The following is a 25,016-nucleotide window of genomic DNA, read 5'->3' as shown; positions in this document are numbered from 1 at the left end:
GTTACAAAGAGAACACTTTTTGACTGTCAAATCGTTACTGTAGACAAAATCCGTACAATTTGGATAATATGTGAAACACAAATTGGCGCAATGAAGTTGAGTAATTCCTGTTACTTCGTTCAAAAGTCCGCACAAAATTTTATTTCGCTGTTTAATTCGTTTGTAATTTCTATCCATTCCATCCGTAAAATCTACCAAGGAAACTGACAGCAAGACCGCAATATGCACTATGAGTCTATACATCAACGCCATATTTGCATTTATTGTCTTTCAAGAAAGTGTCACATGAAAAGCTGAAAATCGAGTATCCTAGCAATGCGCGGCACAAAAAAAAACGTTACTTTTCGATTGATTTACAGCTCAATTTCCATATTATTGATCAAGACAAATTCCTCGTCAAGTACGTAGCGGACACGTACGCATCATTCAGTGATGATGGATGCGATAGCTGTGGTATTAAACATTGATTCTTCTTGTGCCACACGCGGTTACAAAAACCCGTTCTGCTAAAAGTTCTCAGTAAAAAGCGTCATCTAGTGGTAACTAACGAGATGATGCTTAGCGACCGCCAATTATTGTTTGAAAATAAATCGATAAAAACTTCGAGATTCAGTAATCTAATTTTTGTTGGTTGTAAATTTCAGTTTTAGATTGTTCAATTCGGCCTTACTGCCCTTGGCTTAAACCATGCACCATCTTAAGCCAAATCTCGATGTTTTAAATCAGGTAGCCATCAATAATAAAGATTGCTTGCCGGTTCAGGCTGGGGAAGATTGTTGGATGATTGATACGCCGCGGAATTTCCATATGTGATTCTTCGATTGAAGACAAACGGTAGGCGTGACTGGTGGCCCGTTCGAAAAGGAAGGGGGGGGCAAACAAAAATGAGCACAACTTCAAATTAGTCAACAAATCAATAAGAAGGAAACTCACCCTATTTCAAGATCGATACTTAAAAAAAAACAAAAATGACAATGCACCTTTGGGCCCAGTTGTCCAGCAAGGGTAGATTAAGCCTATGACTGGTTTGTATGGCCAATCTAAGAACTTAAGATCATTCACGATGCTTTTGGCCAAGGACCCAGTTGCACGCTCCTGACTTAAGACTGGTCTTTGTTAAATTGGCACTAAGGAATTATGGAACTAAGACGGTCTTAGACTGGTTTTAAATCTGAACTATGACGGTACAACTGTTCTCTCTTGCGACATAATAACAGAAATAACAAACACGGAGAAATAACAATCAAAGAAAAACTATGAAGCCATTAAACCACTTCCGGTTCGTGAGAACCGTTATAGAATAAAACTCTGGAGCAATTCTTCCACATGTTCAGGATCGATTTGTGAAAAAGAGTAAGTTCCTGTGATTTAAACACTTCATTAAACAGTTCATTGCCATTCGCTAACAGTTATCAAAAAGCACTTCTGGAAGCGGAAAAAGATAATTTTCCCCCGTTATAACGTAAAGTACAGTGTGGAAGATTTTGAAAGTGTGTTGATGAAATGTCCAATGTCCGGTGTTTGTGGTTCATTTTCAATTGAATATGTCCCAGGCGAAGTTCTGAATACAGGTGAAGTCTAAACGATCGCAGGGGTAAAATGGTGAGTAAGGATGTCTCAGGCGTTCCAGGATAGAGATTGATGATTACATAAGTCAAACGTGGCTATGCGATTGGCCTGCTTACATGTGGCCGGAATTAGTTGTAATATCATTTTGGCCTCACTAGAACGAATTGAACTTGCGCAAACATTTTCAAACCTGCTCAGATGTTTTACTATACGATATTTCACATAAATCACAATACATTTTTTACGACGATTATTGATATTTAATTTGAGTTCCGTTTATATTTCATGCAGTAGTAAACTTTCACAAAATATGACTAAATTGTTTTAGAATCGATTTTTTCAATGCATTTCTGGCTTCAATGAATAAGACGTTATGACCGTGTGCATGGATTTTGAATTTAACGTCAGTCCGTTAGACAAGTCAGTCAACAGAAAATCATCGTGAATCATGAATTCTACTCAGATGCAAATCGGTCGAACCTATTGTAGTTACATGGTTCTTATGTCTGTGGTGAACAAGTCTGGAATCTACCGTATTGTGCTACTGGTCATTTTGCCTATCTTGTTCATGTTTGGAGCGTTTGGAAATTCAGCTACTTTCCTGATAATGATAAGTCGTAGATTCCGCAGTTTATCTTACGCTAACTATCTTATCGTTTTGTCTCTCTGTGATTTCACGTTCTCTATCAATTATACATTGATCCCTGTTTTACAGTTTGTTCTCTTGCACGTTAAATATGGTCCTATATTCATCATGAATTCACTGATCAGTTGTCAAATCTACGAATTTGTAATGATACTTGCAATCAGCAATAGTTCGTGGTTGATAGTAGCAATATCTCTAGAACGTGCGGCAGTAGTGCTCTTCCCGTTCACATCTCGTTTGATATGTACACCGAGATTTGCTAGATTTGCTGTATTGATAATTACTGGAGTGAATTCACTGGTTCTACTTCTCACACCTGTCTTATCGATTCATTTTACGGATCAGTTTTTCGGATGTTACTATAATTTATTCGACCAAATAACATTTTTCTCAATTATCGACACCTACCACACTTTTATACCATTAACTTTAATTATAACATCAAATTCGGGGATAATAATTCAGTTATTCAGAGGTTCTAAAATGGTTTCGTCTGATCAGAAAACTACAAAATCAAAACGTACAACAATAATGCTTGTAACAGTTTCACTTGCATTTGCAATATTCACACTCCCATCGACCATAACTACATATTTACCAATCTCACCAGAACAGAAAGAACTTCTTTACAACATTTTTAATGAAATTCATGTCTGTAACTACGTGGCAAATTTCTACATATATCTTTTACTGGGACGAGAAATTCGCGAATATTTCTGTATGAAAATCCGATGTAGAAATTCAGTCAAGTAATAACCATTGATTTCTTAACCATTAATTGAGTTCGCCGCACTTCGCACTAACTTGCACGTTCTGCATCAGATTAACACTGATGCCTGTTTTACAGTTTGCACTAAGTGGTTTCATGGCTTCATAGTTTTTCGTCGATTGTTATTTCACCGTGTTTGTTGTTTCATTTATTACGTATATTTGCAAAAAGGGAACAGTAAGAACGACCAGTATCACTGGGACTGGCTACAGTGGCATTCAGTGAAATACATTTGTTGTTAATATCAACAAATCAAAAATATTCAAACTTTGGACCATCAAAATTCTTTGTCATAAGCCATTGAATTGCTAATTTTTGTACGCAACACACCACATGCAAATACACAGAGGTAGAAAACCGTGTTTCTCATCCCCGCGCGCATCGGAGAAATCACTAACGAAATTTGGGTAAGAATAAAATCAGTGCTTCCGCTAGCCCTTTAACCGGCAATCGGTCGCTAGCGACCGATTTTAATAGACCAGCTAAAGTGGATATAGACAAGTATTGATTTCAGTGAAGCATTCTGACTCATTTTGCTGTGAGCAGATGGCGACACCAGACGGCCTACAATGTCTAACAAAGCAGGAAAGCGATATATCATACATTTGGCATATAGTAGGGGGTATAGAAACCGAGTGTGACGTGGGTCAGATTTCCGAAGTTGAAAACATCGTTAGTAGTAATGGCCAATGCACTAAATACGTTCTCTAGTGAGTTTGGCTGATATTTTGGACATAGAAATGAAAGATTCTGATGATAATTCGCATTGGGATGAATCTGATGACAGTGCTTGATTATGGATGGCCCTAAAATCTGGATGACCTTGGGATCTGTGACCTTGGGGTCAAACCCTGAAGGTGACCACCAAAGTTCGCAAACTTGGTACCATTCGAAAGCTTATGAAAAGAGCTTTTATAAAATACATGCAATTATCCCTCATATCTACTGAGTTATTCAGTTTTCCCCTTGTAAGGTCCTAAATCACTCACAGGCCGAAAAATACTTGCCGGTTAAAGAGCTAGTGTAAAAATTCATGTTAGGTTTAAAAAAAAAAGAAATAAAATACTCGTCGATGAATCTTTGTTCATATAATTTTTTCTTTTTACCGTGCTTGTTTTGGGCTTTTAGGGAAGATATTGTTGGGCTTTTAACGAATATACTATTGTGCTTTCAGGAAATATATTATTGAACTTTCAGTTATCAGCGGTTGAACAATAGCAATCAGGAATGAACGAAAGCTGGAGTTCATGGACAGTGTTGCTATCATCAGAGTAGCTGCGTTGATATTTGCGTCACACAAAAAAAAAACAATAAATAGTTATTTTTTGTGCAAAATGTATTTTTAGAATATTGTGACGTGCGTAGATACTGTCGGCTGTGACGTATGAATGCGTCACAATCCGTGGATACCAAATCATGTGTGGTAAAGGGCCCGTACACGTTACTAAACGGTAAACGATATAAAAGGGAGGAGCGAGTCTTTGAGAGAAAAAGGAAAAGCAAGGGCTTTTAGAGATGAAATGTGCTCTGACGGCAATGAATCAGGTGATTGGAATTTGTGCGGACCGGGGTTTGAAGCTACCATAATCCATCTTCCCACGGCGGGGATTCAAACCTGATGGTATCGCTACACTCAGCCACGGCATGAACCCCTGCCACAGTAGACCGGGTGCGCAGGTACATGCGCAGCTTTGCTGCGCGAAAACTGGCGGTACCAATCAGATTGCTCGTTGTACAATCACTGAGGTAGATTTCACGGAAGAACTATAAATGGTAAAACCCGGGCTAAAATCAAACGGGATTTCTGTTTGGCTGATAATGACATCATCTAAGGTGCGCGTGTTGCTTCGATCTCGATGCCGTCAGGTTCGAATCCCAGCCGGGGGAGCATGCCATGCTCTAGCATGCTGTGATTTAGGTAACCACTGTCCAAAAGTAAAAACTTGGATCCCTCATGCCATCTTTGCTGCATTTTCTACCTAAATAAGAATTCAAAAAACTGATCCCCTTATGCTCTTCTTCAAGTATCCTTTAAATATTTTATTTCAAGGTTGTTTTTTTAACCTGAATGAAAAAATCTGCGTCCCTCTTCACTTTTGTGAAACTAATGTGATGAGGAACACTGTATAAATGTTGAATGGCCTAAAGAATTAATTTATTCGTTTTCTTCAAATTCATTTTCATCGAATTGAAATTGGAAAATATCAACATGCGTGTACTGGGTTCGAATTCAGAATTTCTAGTAACCTAAATATTTTTCCAACTACATTGAGCCACGGGTCGGATGTGATTGCCCTGCGACCGCGATGTAAAAGATTGAAATTTCATTTAGTGACGTTTATATTTTACGCAACAATAAACTTTATTTAACGCAACAATAAACTTAAAAAATCTGAGTACATTGTGTTAGATTTCTGAGAATTGATTCTTGATTTAATGCAATCAATAATTTTTGGCTTCAATAAATAAGACATTACGTGTGCACAGATTTAGCGATTGGCATCAGTCAATCGAGACAAGTCAGTCCACGCCTTCAACAGCAAATCATCGTGAATCATGAATTCTACTCAGATGAAAATCGGTCGTACCTATTGCAGTTACATGGTTCTCATGTCTGTGGTGAACAAGTCTGGAATTTACCGTAATGTGCTATTGGTCATTTTGCCTATCGTGTTCCTGTTAGGAGTCTTCGGAAATTCAGCTACTTTCCTGGTAATGATAAGTCGCAGATTCCGCAGTTTATCTTACGCTAACTATCTTATCGTTTTGTCTCTCAGTGATTTCACGGTGTGCATCAATTATACACTGATGCCTGTTTTACAGTTCGTTCTCTTACACGTAAAAGACGGTCCTATATTCATCATGAATTCAGTGATCAGTTGTCAAATCTACGAATTTGTAATGATACTTGCAGGCAGTAGTAGTTCGTGGTTCATAATAGCGCTATCTCTAGAACGTGCAGCAGTTGTGCTCTTCCCGTTCACATCTCGTTTGATATGTACACCGAGATTCGCTAGATTTGCTATATTGATAATTACTGCAGTGAATGCACTGGTTCTTTATCTTACACCAACTTTGTCGATACATTTTACCGACCAGTTTTTCGGATGTTTCTATGATTTATTTGACCAAATAACATTTTTCTCAATTATCGACACTTACCATACTATCATACCATTAACCTTAATTATAACATCAAATTCTGTTATAATAATTCAGTTATTCAGAGGTTCGAAAATTGTTTCGTCTGATCAGAAAACTACAAAATCAAAACGTACAACAATAATGCTTGTAACAGTTTCACTCGCATTTGCAATATTCACACTTCCATCCACTATTACTACATATTTATCAATCTCACCGGAACAGAAAGAACTTCTTTATAACATTTTCAATCAAGTTCATGTTTGCAACTTTGTTGTTAATTTCTACATATATCTTTTACTGGGACGAGAAATTCGTGAATATTTTTGTATAAAAATTCGCTGTAGAAATTCAGTCAAATAAGGATTGATTTCAAGTACGATTCACTTAACACAACTTTCACTTTCTGCATCAATTATACGATGCCCGTTTTACAGTTTGTTTTTTGCACATTAGAGTTGATCCTATAACCTTGTTGAATTCATCGATCAGTTGTCAAATACATGGATCTGTAATGGTACTTGCAGCCGGCAATATTTCGTGGTTGATAGCAGTAGCAATATCTCTAGAACGTGCGGCAGTTGTGCTCTTCGCGTTCACATCTCGTTTGATATGTACACCGAGATTCGCTAGATTTACTATATTGATAATAACTGCAGTAAATGCGCACTGTTTATGCATCTCACGCTTGGTTTTTCCATACATTTGATCGACTAGTTCATTAGACGTTAGTATCAATTAATTGACCAAAAAAGATTTCTTTTTTCATTGTTGACGTTCACCATTACATCAACTTTGATTATTGCATCAAATCTTGTTAAGATAATTCAGTTATTGAGAGGTTTGAAAATGGTTTCGTCTGATCATAAAACTACAAAGTCAAAACGTACAACAATAAGGCAGTTCAACAGTTCAACAGTTCAACAGTTTCACTCGCATTTGCAATATCTACACTTCCATCCACTATCAATATGTTTTTACAAATTTCACCGAAACAAAGAGAATTTCTATATAGCATTTTCAATCAATTTCCTGTTTGTAACTAGTGGTTAATTTCTACATATATTTTACTGGGACGAGAAATTCGTGAAATTTTCTATATGAAATTTCGCCGTAGAAATTCAGTCAAATAAGAATTGATTTCAAGTGTGATTCGCTTCATACAACTTTGGCCCGTATTCACTGTGTAATGGTTACGGTGAAATTTAGTAAATTTATACATTTGTACATTTATTGTTAATTCATCTATAAAAAAATTGAAAAATCTGCTATCTGTCAAATACTAAGAGAGCTTACGAGTGTGACTACTATTTTGTCCTATCTAATGTATCTGGCGTTTCTAGTTCATTTCCAAACATAATTTCTCAGGTTAAGTTCTGAATATGAAGTGTGGACGATGACAAATTGGTATAATGATGATTACAGTATGCAATGTTTTAATGTCTCAGGAGGTAAAGGCTGCAGATTGATAATTATCGCATAAGTCTACTACGTATATGACTGTGTGATCTCGTTGCTTCTGGTGGGAGTTCATTGTGATATCAATCTGACCTCACTTCTGGAAGATTCTGACCTCCATTCTGAACGTACTGAATTAGTGAAAAGATTTTCCAACCTATTCTGGTATACTACTGTAAGAAATTTCTACTGTATGCACAATTTCGCCATTTACATTGCGTGTGAATTCTTGTATAACGAATATTGATATGTGATTTCAGCTACATTTGAATTTCATGCAACAATAACTTTCACAAATCTTAGTAAACTGTGTTTGATTTCTGAGAATTGATTTTTCAATGCAATAAATAAATTCTTGGCTTCAATAAACAAGACAATTTCCCTGTGTGCGCAGATTTTTGATTAAGCATCAGTCCGTTGGGACAAGTCAGTCCACACCTTCAACGGTAAATCATGAATTCTACTAGACGGCAAATCGGTCGAACCTATTGCAGTTACATGGTTCTTATGTCTGTGGTGAACAAGTCTGGAATCTACCGTACAGTGTCACTGGTCATTTTGCCTATCTTGTTCCTTTTTGGAGCCTTCGGAAATTCAGCCACTTTCCTGATAATGATAAGTCGCAGATTCCGCAGTTTATCTTACGCTAACTATCTTATCGTTTTGTCTCTCAGTGATTTCACGTTCTGCATCAATTTTACGCTGTTGCCTGTTTTACAGTTTGTTCTCTTGCACGTTAAAGACGGTCCTATATTCATCATGAATTCACTGGTCAGTTGTCAAATACATGGATCTGTAATGATACTCGCGGTCAGCAATAGTTCGTGGTTGATCATAGCTATAACTCTAGAACGTGCGGCAGTAGTCCTCTTTCCGTTCACATCTCGTTTGATATGTACACCGAGTTTCGCTAGATTTGTTATATTGATAATTACTGCAGTAAATGTACTGCTTACAAATCTCACACCTGCTATGTCGATACATTTTACCGACCAGTTTTTCGGATGTTACTATGACTTATTTGACCAAATGACATTTTTCTCAATTATCGATACCTACCATACTATCATACCATTAACTTCAATTATAACATCTAATTCGGTGATAATAATTCAGTTATTCAGAGGTTCAAAAATGGTTTCGTCTGATCAGAAACTACAAAATCAAAACGCACAACGATAATGCTTGTAACAGTTTCACTTGCATTTGCAATATCACACTTCCATCCACGGTTACTACATATTTACCAATCTCACCGGAACAGAAAGAATTTCTTTATGACATTTTTCATCAAATTCATGTGTGTAACTATGTGGTGAATTTCTACATTTATCTTTTACTGGGACGAGAAATTCGTGTATATTTCTGTATGAAAATCCACGCTAATAGTTCAGACAAATAAACATTGATTTCAATTTTCATTCACTTTGTACTTACTTCGACGTTTTGGCATCAATTATACACTGATGCCTGTTTAACAGTTTTTTTCTCTTGCACGTTAAAGATGGACATAGAATTATATTCATCATTAATTCACTGATCAGTTGTGAAATTATAATGGTGCTCGTTGGCTGCAATTACGTGGTTGATAGTAGCAATATCTCTAGAACGTGCAGAAGTTGTGTTCTTCCCGATCACATCTCGTTTGATATGTACATTGAGATTTGCTAGATTCACTACAATCATAATTACTGCAGTGAATTCACTGTTTGTTTATTTCTCACCTGAAATGACTTGTAGGTACACCATTTTACCGACCAATATTTCGGATATTACTATAATCACCAAGGAACATTTTCTACCATAATCATAGCATTATCGTTATACCTAACGTTGATCATTATATCAAATTATGTTATTTCAGTTATTCAGGGGTTCAAAAATGGTTTCGTCTGATAAGAAAACTACAAAATCGAAACGTACAACAATTATGCTTGTAACAGTTTCTCTCGCATTTGCAATATTTACACTTCCGTCCATATTTCTGTGTGAAAATCCGCTGCCGAAATACTGTCAAATAACCATTGATTTCTTGATGGTTTGATTCACTTCATACAACTTTAACCCGTATTAACTGTGGGCCAGTTACATTCAGTAAATAATATTTTATTGTTTATTTGTCCAAATCGAAAAATTTCTGATTTGTGTAAGATGACAGCTACTGGGTAAAATGGCCATTTTGTCCTAAAATATCCCTTTTTTACCGATTCCTTAAAACGTTAGAACGAATTTATAAAGAAAAAGCAATTGACAATGTCTCACAAGTAATTTTTAATGGACACAATTAATTGCATTTTAAACCGATTACAGTTTAAACTCAACATGAATCTGTCCATGATTATCAAGATACACAAGGCACCTTGCTGTGTGAGACGCAGCAGTATAGGGGTCGTATAGCAATACATGTTCTTTCATCAATGTTACCGCCATATTGCTTGGAAAACACAATGGTAGCGATTTACAATCTGACAAATCCCCGAAATTTGTAAATCCCCTTTTCGATTTTGTAATCTTCAACCCCGGTTGGAAAACAAACTATGACGTCACATGTACGACCTCTATCGGGAATTGGTTTAGCACGAGTTACAAGCCGACGCGCAATTCTTTTTCATCCAGATTGGATTAGCATCGCATTCACCATCAGCAGCCCAGGCGGAACAAGCAGATGAATTGTGAATATCGGTGCAACCTGTAAAATATAAGTCATACTGATCAACATAGTTAAACGGTGACACTGGAATTATCTGTTGATGCAAACTCGTCCTACAATTTGTCGATAAATAAATAGTTAGTTGATTGTATCGGACACCATACGACCCTCAAAATGGTCAATTCGAGTTCTATAAGACTGGTTGCCTTGTCTCTACCTCGGTCTCAGTTATTCTGACTGCGAATGCAGGTGGCGCAGAATTGAGGCAACCAGTCTTGCGTTCTATGCGCACGTGGAGCGTGAAATGTGATGTAATTAATGGCAGGGTAACCATGCGACACGTCAAAAAGACTCTCTTTTCGTGGCCATGATCCACTGATTCTAAAGCTATAACATCAGACACTGGGCCCGTACCACGTGTGTAAAGTGTCCTTGTAGGCCATTTTGGATTTCGCAGATCTCGTATTTTCTGATCAAACGTGTGTGGTCTACCGGGCATGCAGGGGTAACATAAAAATTTCTTGCGCGAGCTAAGATTGTAAGAAAGTAGATCGAGGACAAGACTATATGAACCTTATTTATAGACACAGACATTGTCATCGCCCTCTATCCATCTCTGTTACGAAATAAATTGATCGATCGCGTAATGAACTAATATAGATTTAGAGACTGGAGATGATGTTGCAGTTTTTACCGTTAGATTTGTCGCTGTCTGTTTTACAAGATTTACACGATTTTGCGCAGTTTGTTTTCATCCAGACTGGATTTTTCTGACATTCTCCTGTTTTAGCCCAATCGTCGCATTTTCTGCTATTTGAATATGTATTCTTGCAGTTTTCGGTTCCACCAGTTGTCGCTGAAACGGTGCGAAAATCAGCAGTTATCATAATGATAACGACTACCGCGAAGAGCACGCGGGTAATTACAGTGTTGAGTAACCGATTTTATTCGAAACTAACGAGCTTTCGCTACTATGCTGCATTTTGGCTTCATCGGGTAAATTAGAATCAAGTTCATTTACTAGAGGGTCCAGTTTCACGAAAATGTTTAAATCTGGAAATTTTTGGTTTAGTTACTGTATACCCGGTAGTTTAGCGAGTGAGACCTCCGGATGAACTAAAATCTAGAGAGTAGCTTCATTAGGACAGATCTTGTTTACCTGAGGGACTAGAGCCGCGATCACGCGGATAATATTAGGCCAAAATCGCTAAAATGACAACACTTAAGCTTCTAATGTAGCTAAAGCTCGTCTTTCAAATAAAATCAGTTAACCTTCAGAACTAGCTGCTTTTTCTTTATCAAATTGTTTATCAGGTTAACACGGCTCCTCCAAACTTTTCAGATATCATAAGAAATCGAAAACGATTTCAGTTCTTTTAACCTAGAGTTATCCTATATACAGTAATAAGATCAGTATATGCATTATATTTACGTTTATTGTCCTCTGTAGTGTCTGTATCTGTGCTTTGTCCGGTTCCAGATCCTACAAAAAAAATGTAAGAAATTCAAAGGCAAACAGAAAATTTGGCTTCCATAATGTTTTTTTTCTGGATGGTTCGTCATCATATCAAATTCTGTTGAACATTGATAACGACAGACTACAGATCCATTTTACAAAATGCTTGGGACAACTACCTGAATATTTGATGACATTAGTTTTGATTCCATCTCTATTTGAAGTATTGTCGTCCTTGACTGGGCCTAGAAAATATCAAACAACAAATAGAAATCCTTCAAAATTGAGACATCAATAGTAATTCAATATATGCATGTGTGCGTCTACCAGCATAACATGTTACAGGCGTATCACTTTATATTTGGCTCAATTCATACAAAATTATGGTTCATAAGATGAATTTACAACAGAACAGTCGTTTCTAAATAAAGTGACTGAAGTTCTGTATAAAAGATAGCATCCTCGCTCACCAGCATTTGGTTGGCCATTTTTCTTTGGTTAAGCGAGGGTGATGGGGAGACTTGAGTTCCGAGCGGGTTTGAGCATCCTCGCTTGCCACGGGTCCGGTATCACTCCCGCACTCGCTTCCACCAGCCCCCTGGCCTCACGAAGCGTGATTTTATTACTGGCGCTGTTGCGCGTGACGTCATATATCGATTTGCGAAATACTTCCTTGTTCGGTAAAACGTTCGCTGATTGGTCAATTTAACGGGAAAACCAAAAAAAGTCTACTGACGGTTTGTTACAAGCGCTGTGATTGGTACGACCGGATTCTGGTCGGCTAGTAACGACTCCAACGACTCGTGAGGTCAAGGGGTTCGGGGAACAGCTTTAGCGTAGTGGGTTCAAATCCCTTGACGGGTGAAGATGGGGTTTGAGACACCCCTACCCCGACGGTTTGAGCTCAGTATACACCACGTACATTATATATCTCTGGACGAACAGGGTTTAAATTGACGAGAAAGTTCGTGTTTTTATTGAGAATAACAATTCAGACTTAACCATTATACTTGAAATTTTTCATGAAACCGGACCCAGGAGGTGACCCTTGGAAGGATAACTCTCTATCTTACCGCATTTGTGACATGTTTTCTGACAACTTTGTCCCATCCATAGCCACATATTAGCATTCCAGCTGCACTGGTGAGTGTACTGATCGCAATACGTGATCTTATCTTCACACGGTACTGTGAAATACACGCATCATAATAGTTATAAATTTTATGTTTCAAAGCGCTAATTTCTACAACATTAAGAAACACTGCACTTTACAGCATAAAGTATTTAATTACGGACGATAGAATTCTGAATGAAATCATTTTAACTAGTAAAAGTGCGTCAAAAAACATAAAAGCGAGATTTCAAATTGCGATCAGAATTAGACTATACTTCACATCAAACAATCAATTTATGACACGGACTTTCATTGAGTTCGAACTAGATCTTAGCATGTGGGTCAAATACGCCATGAAAAGAGGCCACAGGGCGCAAAATATTCTAAACTTACTTTCACAGCGGTTTCCCTGCCATTTCTCCGAACATTTACATTTACAATTCACGGAATCTAAGACTCCGCCGTTTCGACACGATTTAATTCCACATTCTGTGTGAAAATATCAAAATGAAAATTCTATTATATTTGATATTTCGAATGAAATGATAATTGATATTTTAAGTAGGTGATGCCGGTTATAAAATGAGATATCAAACTCACTTACCGCAACCAGTTTTCGATGATTGACAAGCTTTAGCTGATGCTACAAAACAGACAAATATACCATACTCAAAATATTATCAATATTTTAAACAACATTTCGGCAAGCATTCTTTGGAGACTTTTACCACGGGGAACCCTTGGGGGCGGATGCAGGATTTTTGAATTTTGAGGAATATCTTACCACACAAAGCTCCAGCCATACATAAACCGTAACCATCCGGGCATTTACTACAAGGTGGTCCTTCAATGTATGGCTTCTCTTGTTGACTCTTCCCGACAACCATCACGTTACCTCTGAACAACATTAGCAACAACTTCAGTTAATTCGAATATCAATTCATGTTGAGTTGTTAAATTTCCTTTAAATCCCTTGCCCTAATCAAAGTGTGCTTAACTTTAGACTGGTCTTAAAGGGGTTAGATTGATTATAGAACCAAACTGGGCTGTAAAGACTGCAAAGTCAAAACTCACAATGAAATGAAAAAAAAACACGATAAGAGAATCTGACGTTTCGGCTCAAAAATCAGATTTTGAAAATGGCTCATAGAATTCTCATAGCAACGTCAGATTCTATTGCATGTATATAGTATTTCTTTTCATTTTATTGTGGGTTTTTCACTTTACTGATATCAGACAGACACTTGTCTTGGAAACCAACGAGCTTAGACTGGTTTCAAACTGTTAGATTGGTTATAGAACTGGTCGTGAGCTGTTACGTAGACTGGTTATAGCAAAATGATCTAAGCCTGGCTCTAACACGGTCGTTGAACAGTTGAGAAAGTCCATATTATTTCTGTTACATACCCCGGTGCATAGTCACAATAAAGTGTTGTCATATCTCTTCTTCCCTTACAGTCATCATAACCGCAGCCGACCAGTGCCGAATTCCACCAAATCAACTGTATACAAACATAAACAAAATATAGAAATTTCGGAGGGTTTAGTTTGGTGAATGTATAGGGGTTTGTTGCAGGGGGGATTTAGGGCCCCTGCCTTACCATCGAGGTCTCCCAAACGGGGAACTGTGGAACTGGATAACAATTGTTAACTGGGGACCCACGTGGACTGTTATTCTGTGTCGATTATCATAGTTCTCAGTAGAATAAGTCTCGTATTAAACAGACAACTGGGATTCTTATGAATGTGATAGTCCTACAGGGTAAGATACGATACGTACTTGTGTATAATGTCCACACGGACTCTTACTGCAATAACCCGTGTTATAATGGAAATATTTCACCTCCTCAAACCACACTTTCATACTCCTAAAACATACAATAAAGAGCACTTAAGCACAATCTGCCAACGATTTTGATAATTTCATCTAATCCCGTTAATTTTATCAATTGTAATTAATGGTAATAAACATATTCCAAAGTCTACTCCTGGGGTTAATAAAGCTAACATTAAATCTAATGTCCAGGGTGTAATTCGGATTAATCACCCCGGGATACACTAATTTATGTACTAATGATTCCGATAAACGGAACCAAAGTGAATTTAGAAAAATGCTTAAATCATCCTGAGTTCGATAATAATCTATTTCTCATCTAACAGTTGGAAAGAGTTGTATCACGAAAATGCCCGATTAGTCACGGAAATATCCGATAAATTCATACAACAGCAGAAGATGAAGAATCTATTCTGCGCATTGGGGAATTTTAATGGTTCTAAATTGATTGGATTTTGTTTGACTGACTTAATGCTGTTTGATAATCATAATATTTGTCTGATGGAATATGGACGATTTGATTTTTAAAAAACTATTTCGATGTTTCTTTCATGATAGGTGTAAAATTCCCTCAAAAACTCATAAAACTTCACAACCCAATAAGAAATTTCCTCATCAATCCGGAACTAGATCCGCAGTCATGAACATAGAATCTGACATTAAATATTTTCAAAATTAAGTCAATTCATGGTTGATTGATGATGTCATATGGGGATTTATGCAAGCAGCCATCTTTTCGGAAGGATTTAACAGTAAAACAGACTTACTTGACGATGCCATAGTTGCCAGCATAGTTCTGTCCGACGTGAGGGTAAGGTTTGAACATTCTGTCGCGATTATCATTGTGCCAACCTTGACATTGGGTCGCCCAGTTCTGTGACGATCTGACCAGACGATCATCCCATTCCTGCATTATAGATAGATCTCTAAATACAGAATCTTTATGCACTGGCCAAGATACGATGTTACAGAAGACTCCTACCCCTACTCTGTACCCGTCAATTCGGTTAACCGACCCGGTTTTAGTTCCTTACTATAGTTTTATTTGGAAAAACCATCGTATTTTTCTAATTTTCAATTCGTTGTTGAAATAAAGAATGATAAAACACTGGAAATACACTGGAAACTCCTTTCTTAAATTAGAAACGTAGATCTTCTAGATGTCGGATCAACGTAATTTAGAGATATGGAAGAATATCTCCTTACTCGGTAGGAGTAGTCAACTCAGTTAACCGCCAAGTCAGACTACGTATTGTACCATCTATTTTCCTATTCTCAACTCACAATCATCCTCGCTTGCCAGGAGTCCGGTATCACTCCCGAACTCGCTTCCACCAGCTTGTTTGGGGAACAGCTTTAGCGTAGTGGGTTCGAATCCCTTGACGGGTGAAGATGACTCAGAATATGCATAGGGCCTACAGAAATGACAACTTAACTAAAATGCTTTTGAATAGAGTGCCGTTTTAAGTGCAAATTTGATTGTTTCAAATTTGATTTTGTAACCCCGAGTGGAACCGAAATTCCAAATAAATCAATCAAATAAACAAGACGATAAAAGGGACAGTCATCATTATTTCAAGATAGGGAAACTTTGAACTGATGACCCACCCATTTCTATCAACAAAAGGGCTCGAGTCCCGTAGAGCAGAGAGTACAATACATCATAAAATAATCAAAGGGGTCAAAACCTCGATACAAGGCCAAATAGCGACGAATAAATGGGTAATTTTGGAATTAAGTCAAAAAGGTCAAGTTAACAGTATTCGTAATGTCATCATTTTGTTTCCGATGCATTGATGCGATGTTTTGATGATGACAAATTATGTACTGCAATCAACAGTACTAATTAGGGACATATTTAGCGATTTCTGATTTTTCTATAGATTTTTCATATCTACGTGTTCATGGTTTTCGACCATTTTTGATTCGAACCCATTGATGAACCCAAGTAGACATCAATTTTCCCATAAATTTGCTTATTCGGGATCATTTTTATCCTGCCTCTATCAATCTATATTTAAAAAGGTAATACGAATTTTGTAGAACCTAAATATATATAGTTGAATATGAGTTTTTTAATCAGTTTATTCCATGAAGTTTAAGCTAATCAGGTTATTATTATATCTTGGTTTATATTCAGATAACTGTAAATTTCTTTTTTCATTTCATATTTTCTTTTCACATTTTATTCAGAGCTCAATTTTTTGTTTTTATTCTATTTTTTTAGGGAAATGTTTGGTGAAAATCTTTACGATCTTAGAATTTGTATGATTTGAATCAATCGAATAGTTTTATTGGAAAAGTTGGAAAAGTTATCACGAGAAAGTTAATGACACTTACCATAGCCATCATATTAGCCGCCTGCGGTTGACCAGCTTGTCTTCCTGTGGCCACCTTAGCTCTCAGCAGATTATGTAAATCAAGTAACCTTTGTTTTTCTTGCGTTGTGAAACCTCTGTGCAACGTTTGAGCCATTGTTACCGCAGGTAACAGTAGCAATACCGTTACAACAATCGCGTCGGTTAACATGTTCATCTGTCGTCTGTCCCGTTTAAACTCAGAGTGATCGGGTCCCATTTGTGGATGATGGTGACATCACGTGACCTGCCGTCTGCTGCTGAGTGCCGCTAATCGTTCGCGTAAATAATGTTTCGATGGCGCGACGTCAATATTTTCACTTCCGCCGAAGACGATGAAATATTGACCGAGAATGATTTCGAATAAAACCAAATTCTAACTAATGTCCATATCAACGGTAAAATTCCACAATACAATACGAAAAACGAGCATAAAAAGGTTTCCTAGAGCTATATACAGTTTATTAGTTTAATTTCTAGATATCAGTATTCCTGAAGATGACTAAATGACTTTTAATGGGATAGAGTCGAAACGTTGAAATAAACTACAAACTCAAAGAATACAATATTCCAGATGGTGAATACTAGGATTGTGGAACTGATTCCAGAATTTTGGAACTGGATCTCAGACTGTGGAACAGGATCCTGAACCTTACTGTGGAATTGGATCCTCGAACTGAGGAACTGGGTCGGAGACCTTATGTTTAGTTAATTAGAGTTGAATAAAAACCCTAGATTCCCGAACCGACTGGATATAAACCCAGGGGCCGGTTGCATAGTCATGGCTTAGACTTAAGACCAGTCTAAGACCAACTTTGTTCTATAGCTAATCTAACAATTTAAGACCAGTTTTAAGATTTAAGACCACTTTTGGACTTAAGTCACGACTGTGCAACTGGCCCCTGGATATAATCTTGATTTCATTTCAGTGTCAGTGATTTTTCGTCTTGTAAATATTTGATATCCCAGATGGCAATTACAACTTTCTGCCAGTCTGCTGTGAGAAGACATTTCTGCATTTCTTCCACTAGTGATTTGTTGATGTTCTTCAATATTAATGCGTCTGTCGCGACCGGGTTCGCTTTATTGCTCTTAAACAAACAACTAAAACCAATCTAATATTTATTAATTTGACCAGTGACTGCGATAGCCCCCGAGTCTACGCGCAAAATTATGTAATCAATATCTTGACCGTGATTTGGTAAATACGTCAATATGTCTACAGAAAACCGTTATGATTTCCAGTAAGGAGTAGAATGGGTATGGTAATGGGTATTTTTGATGACTGGGTAAGAGATGGCAGTCTGGTCGTGGCATTTCTTACCGGTACTTGAAGCATTCAGACAGTAGCGTGTGATCAACCTTTATTAGGGACGTTTCGAATCAATTCCATTCTCGAGCTATCTACGGTAAAAGTCCTTTTTAACGCCACCGTTGAGACCGATGAACAATATGGCGTCATAAAGAATGGTATTTTCATTGAATTTGAGTTAGATTGAGCAAATTTGGTCTCTGAACATGTTGTTGTTAAGTGAGCAGTGGCATTAAGCATGGTCGGGGCGTTATCACGAACTGTATCAATTTCTCGGAAGATTCCGAAGAGGAGGTGTGTTGGTTTTAAAATCAAACGTGAAAACACGCAGCACTGTATAGTAGGCAGATTAGATTGTATTACGAGTTTTCGCTACTTGTGCGTAGTAAGTTCATCGGGTAAACGAGTATCTTATCCCATTTACCCGATGGACCGAGGCTACTATGCTCTAGAAGCGAAATTTCGAAATTTCGAATAAAATCTGTAAACATATAAAGCGCTACCTGTTTTCACATCTAATTTGATACCAAGCTAACTCATCTCTATGCATGTTCTGGCCCATCCTTTGTTTTATGTATTATCGTCGTTGTCACTGATTTAAGCTCATGAAACATCGCATCAAGTTGTCTCCGGTATTCCTTGAGCATGGATCCTATTTAGTTAAACGTCGTTTGTTTAGCTGAAATTACAAAATCCGTTTTCAAACAATCCTTAGGCCCTCTGAACAACGACTTGGAAAATAAAAAAAATTCATAAATTCGATTACTTGATTACTATTCGTACAAAAGTTAAAAATGTCTACACATTAACAGTATCATATATGTACAAATTATGCTTCTCGAAATATTTCACCGGATGGAAAGAAGTGAATCAAATGGGACTATTTTATATGTGGTCGGTTTTGATAAACGTATATGTCGAGCCGAATACGGTGGTACGGAGCCCCGGAGGTGACGAGGTGAAAAATATTTATTTTTTTTCTTTCGAACGAAATAATTTTCGTGGGAACGCAATAACCTTTTCGTTCGAACGAAACAAATATTTATTTATTTCTCACCACGTCACCTCCGGGGCTCCGTACGGTGGAAACCTCGTTACAGCGAACTTCACAGGACCAGAAAATATATTCGTTATAACCGATAGTTCGTTATATCCAGTATGAAATTAGCCAAATCGTCTTACTTTGGACAAAATTCTATATTTGTTATATCCGATGAATCGTTGTATCCGAATTCGTTATAACGAGGTTCCACTGTAAAAACACTTCGGACTATCGCATTACATAATCTCGTGAATATTTTCACTGAAATTCATGATAACAAAATGTTATCTTAAGGGATGATTTGTAACCCGAATTATCAATTTTTACATGATAATCTAATTCTAATAATTCCGTTCTACAGTTTGTTCTGCATCCAGTACCATTGTTCTGGACCCAGTCCGATAGTTCTTGATCCATTTCCACAATCTGGATCCAGTTCACAATTCAAGACCCAGTTCAACAGTTCTGGGTCTATTTCCACAGTGCTGGATCCAGTCCCACAGATTTCATTACACATAAGTTCATTTCCCGGATGTTTTAGCTCTATTAGAGTCAAACGAGAACTGTCGAACTGGATCCTGAGTTATGATATCTAACTATACATCTATACAGCTAGTATAATATATCGTGTATACTTAGGTAAAATTCGCTACGAAACTTTCTCCAAGTTTGTAAAAAACTGTAGAAAATTATCAATTACAAAACTACAAAAACTAATACAATGTGATTATTACGAAGATTTGATTTTATCAACATTTTTATTCGAATCTCTTGTTTTTTCTTCTATCGTCGGTACAAATGCCTTCTCTTGATTTTCGCTCGTAAGAGCTTCCGGTTCCTGTTTTTCCGTTTCATCCCCGGTGTCAATAGCAATGTCATTTCCTTTTTTGTCTTCAGCGACGTCGACTTCATTTCCAACTTCCGCTTTGAGCTCCTTCATCGACATAATGTCAGCGCTTTCGAGTGAAGTAGCTTTTTCGGAGCCTCCCCTATTTTGCCCAGATGTCACCGCAGCGGCGGGTCTTGTTGTTGCTTGTGGTTTTTTCCAGCTGCAGCTATCGCAAGCTGAAGCACAGAATGTTTTCATCCAGTATTCACTAGTGTCGCAGTCTCCCCGCAGCGCCCATGCGTTACAATATGCATCGTTACCGTACTGGTTGTCACACGATCCGACTTTGTAAGCTGAAATTCCAGAATAAAATAATCAGGACCCACTTCCACAGTTGTGAGTTAGAGTTAACTGTGAGTTTAACATAGTATATTTTCAATAAGTTAACTCAGAGTCAAATGTTAACTCGGAACTGCGGAACTGGACCAAAGACTTAACAGTCAACTGTGGCAATCGAGGTTTCCCCGCTGTGGATCCACTAATGCGACAGTAAGACAACAAGTGCAATAGAAACTGAGATTTTGCAATTTTCGGATATCTACTCAGATTAAAATAAAATCTATCCATAATTTCCCAAGTTCTACGATAATGAATAAAACTTGCGCTATTATGAACCAAATTTTCACGACATGATATCAAATCATAATATCTCAGAGAACGGTTCATATCTCACATAATTGGTTTGATATCTCGGATAAGTGTGTAGGATATCTCAGATAGTTGTTTGATAACCGGTCGATTGTTAAGACCTGGTTTGATATCCCAGAGAATTGATAGTTAAATTCTACTAACTTTGACATGAATTACACGATCTGGAACAGAATATTCTCATCCATGTTGGACTCTTATCACAATGTCCGTAGTAAGCCCATTCATCACACTGTCTATCGTTATCATGTTTATTCTTGCATTCACCTTTAGGAAATGGTTAAACAATAAGTTCAATCAATATCATCGATGGGCAGAGTTTTATCGTGGTAATATTATTCATTCTGTGTAAATTTCAGAGCCATTTTCAAATGCTAAGAGAGTAGTGATGTTTTGACTATTCTAGTCATTTTCAAAACTAAGGGTGTTTTTGACGTTCAGACTCAATTCTATGGGCCATTTTCAAAACTAAGAGAATAATGACGTTTCAATGTGATGAGCCATCTAAAAGCCATTATCTTCATCACTGTGAATTTTGTCTTCAATGTGGCAGGCCTTGATCGTTAGAATTCTGGGAGACATAACACAGTAACTGGCGTTGGTTAACCCATCACGATTCGTGACTGAGATAAAGTGTTATATTTCATGAAATCACGTGGTTAGAAATCTTCACCTTTAATAATTATGGATTACGAAACCAGTTCTAACGCGCACTTTAATCTCTCTCTTACCGTAATTGACGACAGAAGGTTCGCGCATCAGTTTACATCGTTTACACGACTTAGAACAATGGAAGTCCATGAATATCGAGGCACTTTTACACAGTCCACGTTCGGTCCAACGAGAACAGAAACTACCAGGAAACTTATCAATGCATTCATCTGAATATGAATATAACATGAAAGAGGTGACAATCAGGAATGAGCGTAAGCTTTAAACTTCAAACATCTTAACTTAGTCTAGTGATTTGGTTGTTATCTTAATTCAACGTCTAGTTCACCTACCCTTAGCGTTCTTAATGGCTTCCGCAAAATCAAAATCTCCAGCTGAAACACAAATTCATAAAATCAGGCTCAAAATATTGTATACACAGCAGGACTCAGACCCCGTTCCACAGTTTAGGACCCAGATCTGCAGTTTAGGACCCAATTCCATATTTCCCAACACCCGTAACCCGGTTATAAGTGATTGAGATTCAGCTCAGAAGTAAACTCAGTTCATCTTCAATACGTTAACTGAGTCATATTAAACCCAGATTGAGAACCCGTCATGAGAACGTGTCTCCATTTACACTTACTTTTATTGATAAGGCGGACATTGGTTTTAATCTTGTCAGCGTTGACAGAATCGAATTCACCGTTCACTTTACCTTTTTAAAAGCAACAACATATAGTTTACAGGAAGTCAAGTGAATCGACGATTAGACGTATCGACGAAGATATTTATGAATTGAGTTCTTGTAACAATTTTGAATGAACTATAACAGCTTAAAATTTAGTTATTATTTTGAAGGGGGTGTTGGGTTGGTGGTGGCATGCGAAGGGAGTGGGACAGATGAGAAGTCGGGGAAGGCAGATGAGGAGTCTGTGAGGGCAAGGAGTTGAAATAGGGCAGGTGAGGAGTGAGGAGGGCAGGGAGTTGGGGTAGGGCAGGTGAGGAGTGAGGAGGGCAGGGAGTTGGGGTAGGGCAGGTGAGGAGTGAGGAGGGCAGGGAGTTGGGGTAGAGCAGGTGACGATACTGACCACACAAACCACACGATACCCTACAGTTTATAGACATGAATGTATAAAGTTGCGAATCCCAGGAACATTGTTTATCTTTCAGTTCAATACATTTATCACTTAGATCTTTACACGATTCTATAAAACAAGATGATGAAATCAAATTAGCAAAATACGATTTTACATCGGGATTGTTCGGGATATGCAAGTTCATCCGAACGGCTGAGAGTAAACATAGTGATCATTCCGGTATTCCGAGTTCATCCGAACGGCTGAGATAACACATCGGGATTATTCGGATGATTCGAGCTCGAATTTACCTTCGCAGTAAACCCCTCCAGTTCCAGGTGGACACAAACATGAACAGCTTTCATCATCAAAAACAGCTCCGTTTAAACAAGGAATCACTTTACATTCTACAAACAAAAAAAAAATCAGATTTAGCTTCACATGCTACAGTTATAAGATTACGTCCTCTTGAATTATGAGGGCCATAGTGTTCCCGGATAGCGTTCAAATGTTAAATAAAGTTTTGCAGTTAATTTGGCTCAATTGTAGAATAGCCTCAATCAGACGAGCAGAACAGACAAAAAGTTTAAAACCCACTATCACGTCGTATATTTTGATTCTAATTCTTGATACGTAAATGAAATTCGATTCTAATATTTCAGATTCTGTATAAAGTGGGTTTCAAACTTACAGCCTCGATGAGTCTCTCTTGATGGTGCTTTTTGTGAAATAGGACACAGTTCCGATCAGACTTTGACTCTTAAGTTAACTGGGTTGGTAATAATGAAGTCATACCTGATTTAGTGTCAGTATTTTTCACAGCACTTTTAGAAGCTGGAATAAAATTTTGCAAAAAAAATATAAACAACAGGTTTTAGAATAAATCATCATCATAAATCTGAGAACCGAAACATCTGTCAAATGAAATCATTTTAAAAATATTCTAAAACTTTTACGATCAAGGAAAAATAAACTCTCAGCGCTTATAAAAATATAAATATTTATCAAGGATAAAAAACTGTTCTAGATTTTCGGGCTTTTTTCGGAACATTGATAAAAATGTCACTAGATTATTCTTTTACCGCAGAGTGCATTCCCTAAACAGTACGGGTGCCCTTCGGGACATTCCGAACACGCTTCTCCTTCTAAAAATGGTGGATCTCCACTTCCGGCGTAACCCGTATGACTTCTGTAAGGAAGATTATAATTTGGAGATGAATCAGTAAGTATCAGTTCCACAGTAACTGGACTCAGTTCCACAGTTATCGACTCAGTCACACATTTCTGGACTCGGTTACTCAGTTCTGGACTCAGTTACACATTTCTGTTTATTTTCAATGAGTTAACTGATGAGTCTTCGCCAGACTGTGGAACCAGCGAGCAGTGAAAACAAGTTTGACTCCATGGGAAACCGACTTCCGATGTTTTAAAAGCCTTCAAACAAATCTTAGCCAACAACACTGTGGAACTGGATCAAGAATTTAGCTTTCTCGATATTCTGATAAACTCGGTAAACTAGTGGCACTAGTATAGTCGATAAACGATACCACAACTCAAAAAAATAAATATGACCTTTTTGGAATTTTTTCTATGTGTGTGTGGGTTTGTGCAACTGGGTGTGCCTCAAACTTTTTTCCCCGAGTTTCCTTTGGATTCACTTTTCAATTGGTAAAACTGATACTGATGTAATACTCACCCTGGTGCGTAGTTACATATCAACATTGATATCTTCCTGTCCGGACAGACGTTCCAACCACACCCAACTCTACTCGTTCCGGACCAAATCAGCTACACAGGAAATAGTCATTAAAACAGGAAGCATTTTATCATTGGAATGATACGGTTAATAAATATACGCTTCAGAGTGGTCACCGCACCGATTGGGCCACACACACGTTATCAGTCACTACAATCAAGTGCTCTGATGGTTATCGCGCGGGGCTGGAGGTCACGGGTAGGCGAGGCGGGCTAGGTTTTTATCTTTTTACTTTCTGTTTTTACCTAGAAGGTGCCTTATTGTTAGGATGATAACGGTCACGTAATTGACTTCAGTTAGACGGCTTTAAACATGACCACTATTATAACTTACGTATATACGACAGACTTCCAACGAGTTCGAGTTGTTAATGTAGAATTCGTGTAGTTTAGGTTTTGTTAGTTATTATTCTTACCTGTAAATACTGATTACAAGCTGCACCCAGACATTCCCCGAGTCCTGTTGAATTGTATTGATATGACTTCCCCTCTTCAAACCATAATTCGATGGCTCTATTGGAAAAACCGAATAGAAATTATCTACTAAAATTTAGTCTAATACACGGGGCGTCATGGGGCTAGTTGCATAGCCAATTTAACAACGTAAGACCAGCCTAAGCTCATTTTGGTTCTATAGCCAATG

The 25,016-nt window shown here is 37.6% G+C and overlaps 2 protein-coding genes across 2 annotated transcripts; both read right to left on the bottom strand.

Annotated features, from left to right (window-relative positions):
* Positions 1-9,853: 9,853 nt before the first annotated feature.
* On the bottom strand, positions 9,854-17,226 carry LOC141899857 (cysteine-rich secretory protein 3-like). Its single transcript, XM_074786437.1, has 12 exons — positions 16,981-17,226; positions 15,408-15,547; positions 14,587-14,674; positions 14,214-14,308; positions 13,591-13,703; positions 13,411-13,449; positions 13,200-13,295; positions 12,766-12,879; positions 11,872-11,937; positions 11,669-11,719; positions 10,931-11,092; positions 9,854-10,275 (listed from the first exon to the last, which is right to left on the bottom strand). The coding sequence occupies exons 1-12, from the start codon at positions 17,215-17,217 to the stop codon at positions 10,160-10,162; spliced, it is 1,317 nt and encodes a 438-aa protein (XP_074642538.1). The 5' UTR covers positions 17,218-17,226; the 3' UTR covers positions 9,854-10,159.
* Positions 17,227-20,081: 2,855 nt separating this feature from the next.
* LOC141898348 (uncharacterized) lies at positions 20,082-24,340 on the bottom strand. Its single transcript, XM_074784201.1, has 10 exons — positions 24,315-24,340; positions 23,701-23,807; positions 23,414-23,452; positions 22,930-23,025; positions 22,631-22,747; positions 22,186-22,257; positions 21,893-21,934; positions 21,620-21,769; positions 21,033-21,155; positions 20,082-20,533 (listed from the first exon to the last, which is right to left on the bottom strand). The coding sequence occupies exons 1-10, from the start codon at positions 24,338-24,340 to the stop codon at positions 20,082-20,084; spliced, it is 1,224 nt and encodes a 407-aa protein (XP_074640302.1).
* Positions 24,341-25,016: the final 676 nt, after the last annotated feature.

The sequence above is a fragment of the Tubulanus polymorphus genome, chromosome 2 (assembly GCF_964204645.1).
Source record: "Tubulanus polymorphus chromosome 2, tnTubPoly1.2, whole genome shotgun sequence".
In the NCBI taxonomy this organism is placed as follows: Eukaryota; Metazoa; Nemertea; class Palaeonemertea; order Tubulaniformes; family Tubulanidae; genus Tubulanus; species Tubulanus polymorphus.
This window is presented reverse-complemented; position numbering and strand designations above follow the sequence as displayed.

What these genes read in the sequence shown, in the direction of transcription:
- LOC141899857 (XM_074786437.1), bottom strand. Translation starts at nt 17,217, where the DNA reads ATGGGACCCGATCACTCTGAGTTTAAACGGGACAGACGACAGATGAAC. An exon ending in TATGGCTGGAGCTTTGTGTG is followed by an intron (nt 13,450 to 13,590) that starts GTAAGATATTCC and finishes TCTGTTTTGTAG; the next exon opens with CATCAGCTAAAGCTTGTCAA. An exon ending in GAAAACATGTCACAAATGCG is followed by an intron (nt 11,938 to 12,765) that starts GTAAGATAGAGA and finishes GATATTTTCTAG; the next exon opens with GCCCAGTCAAGGACGACAAT.
- LOC141898348 (XM_074784201.1), bottom strand. Translation starts at nt 24,340, where the DNA reads ATGTTGATATGTAACTACGCACCAGG. An exon ending in AGCCATTAAGAACGCTAAGG is followed by an intron (nt 21,770 to 21,892) that starts GTAGGTGAACTA and finishes ATTCATATTCAG; the next exon opens with ATGAATGCATTGATAAGTTT. An exon ending in ATCGTGTAATTCATGTCAAA is followed by an intron (nt 20,534 to 21,032) that starts GTTAGTAGAATT and finishes CTGGAATTTCAG; the next exon opens with CTTACAAAGTCGGATCGTGT.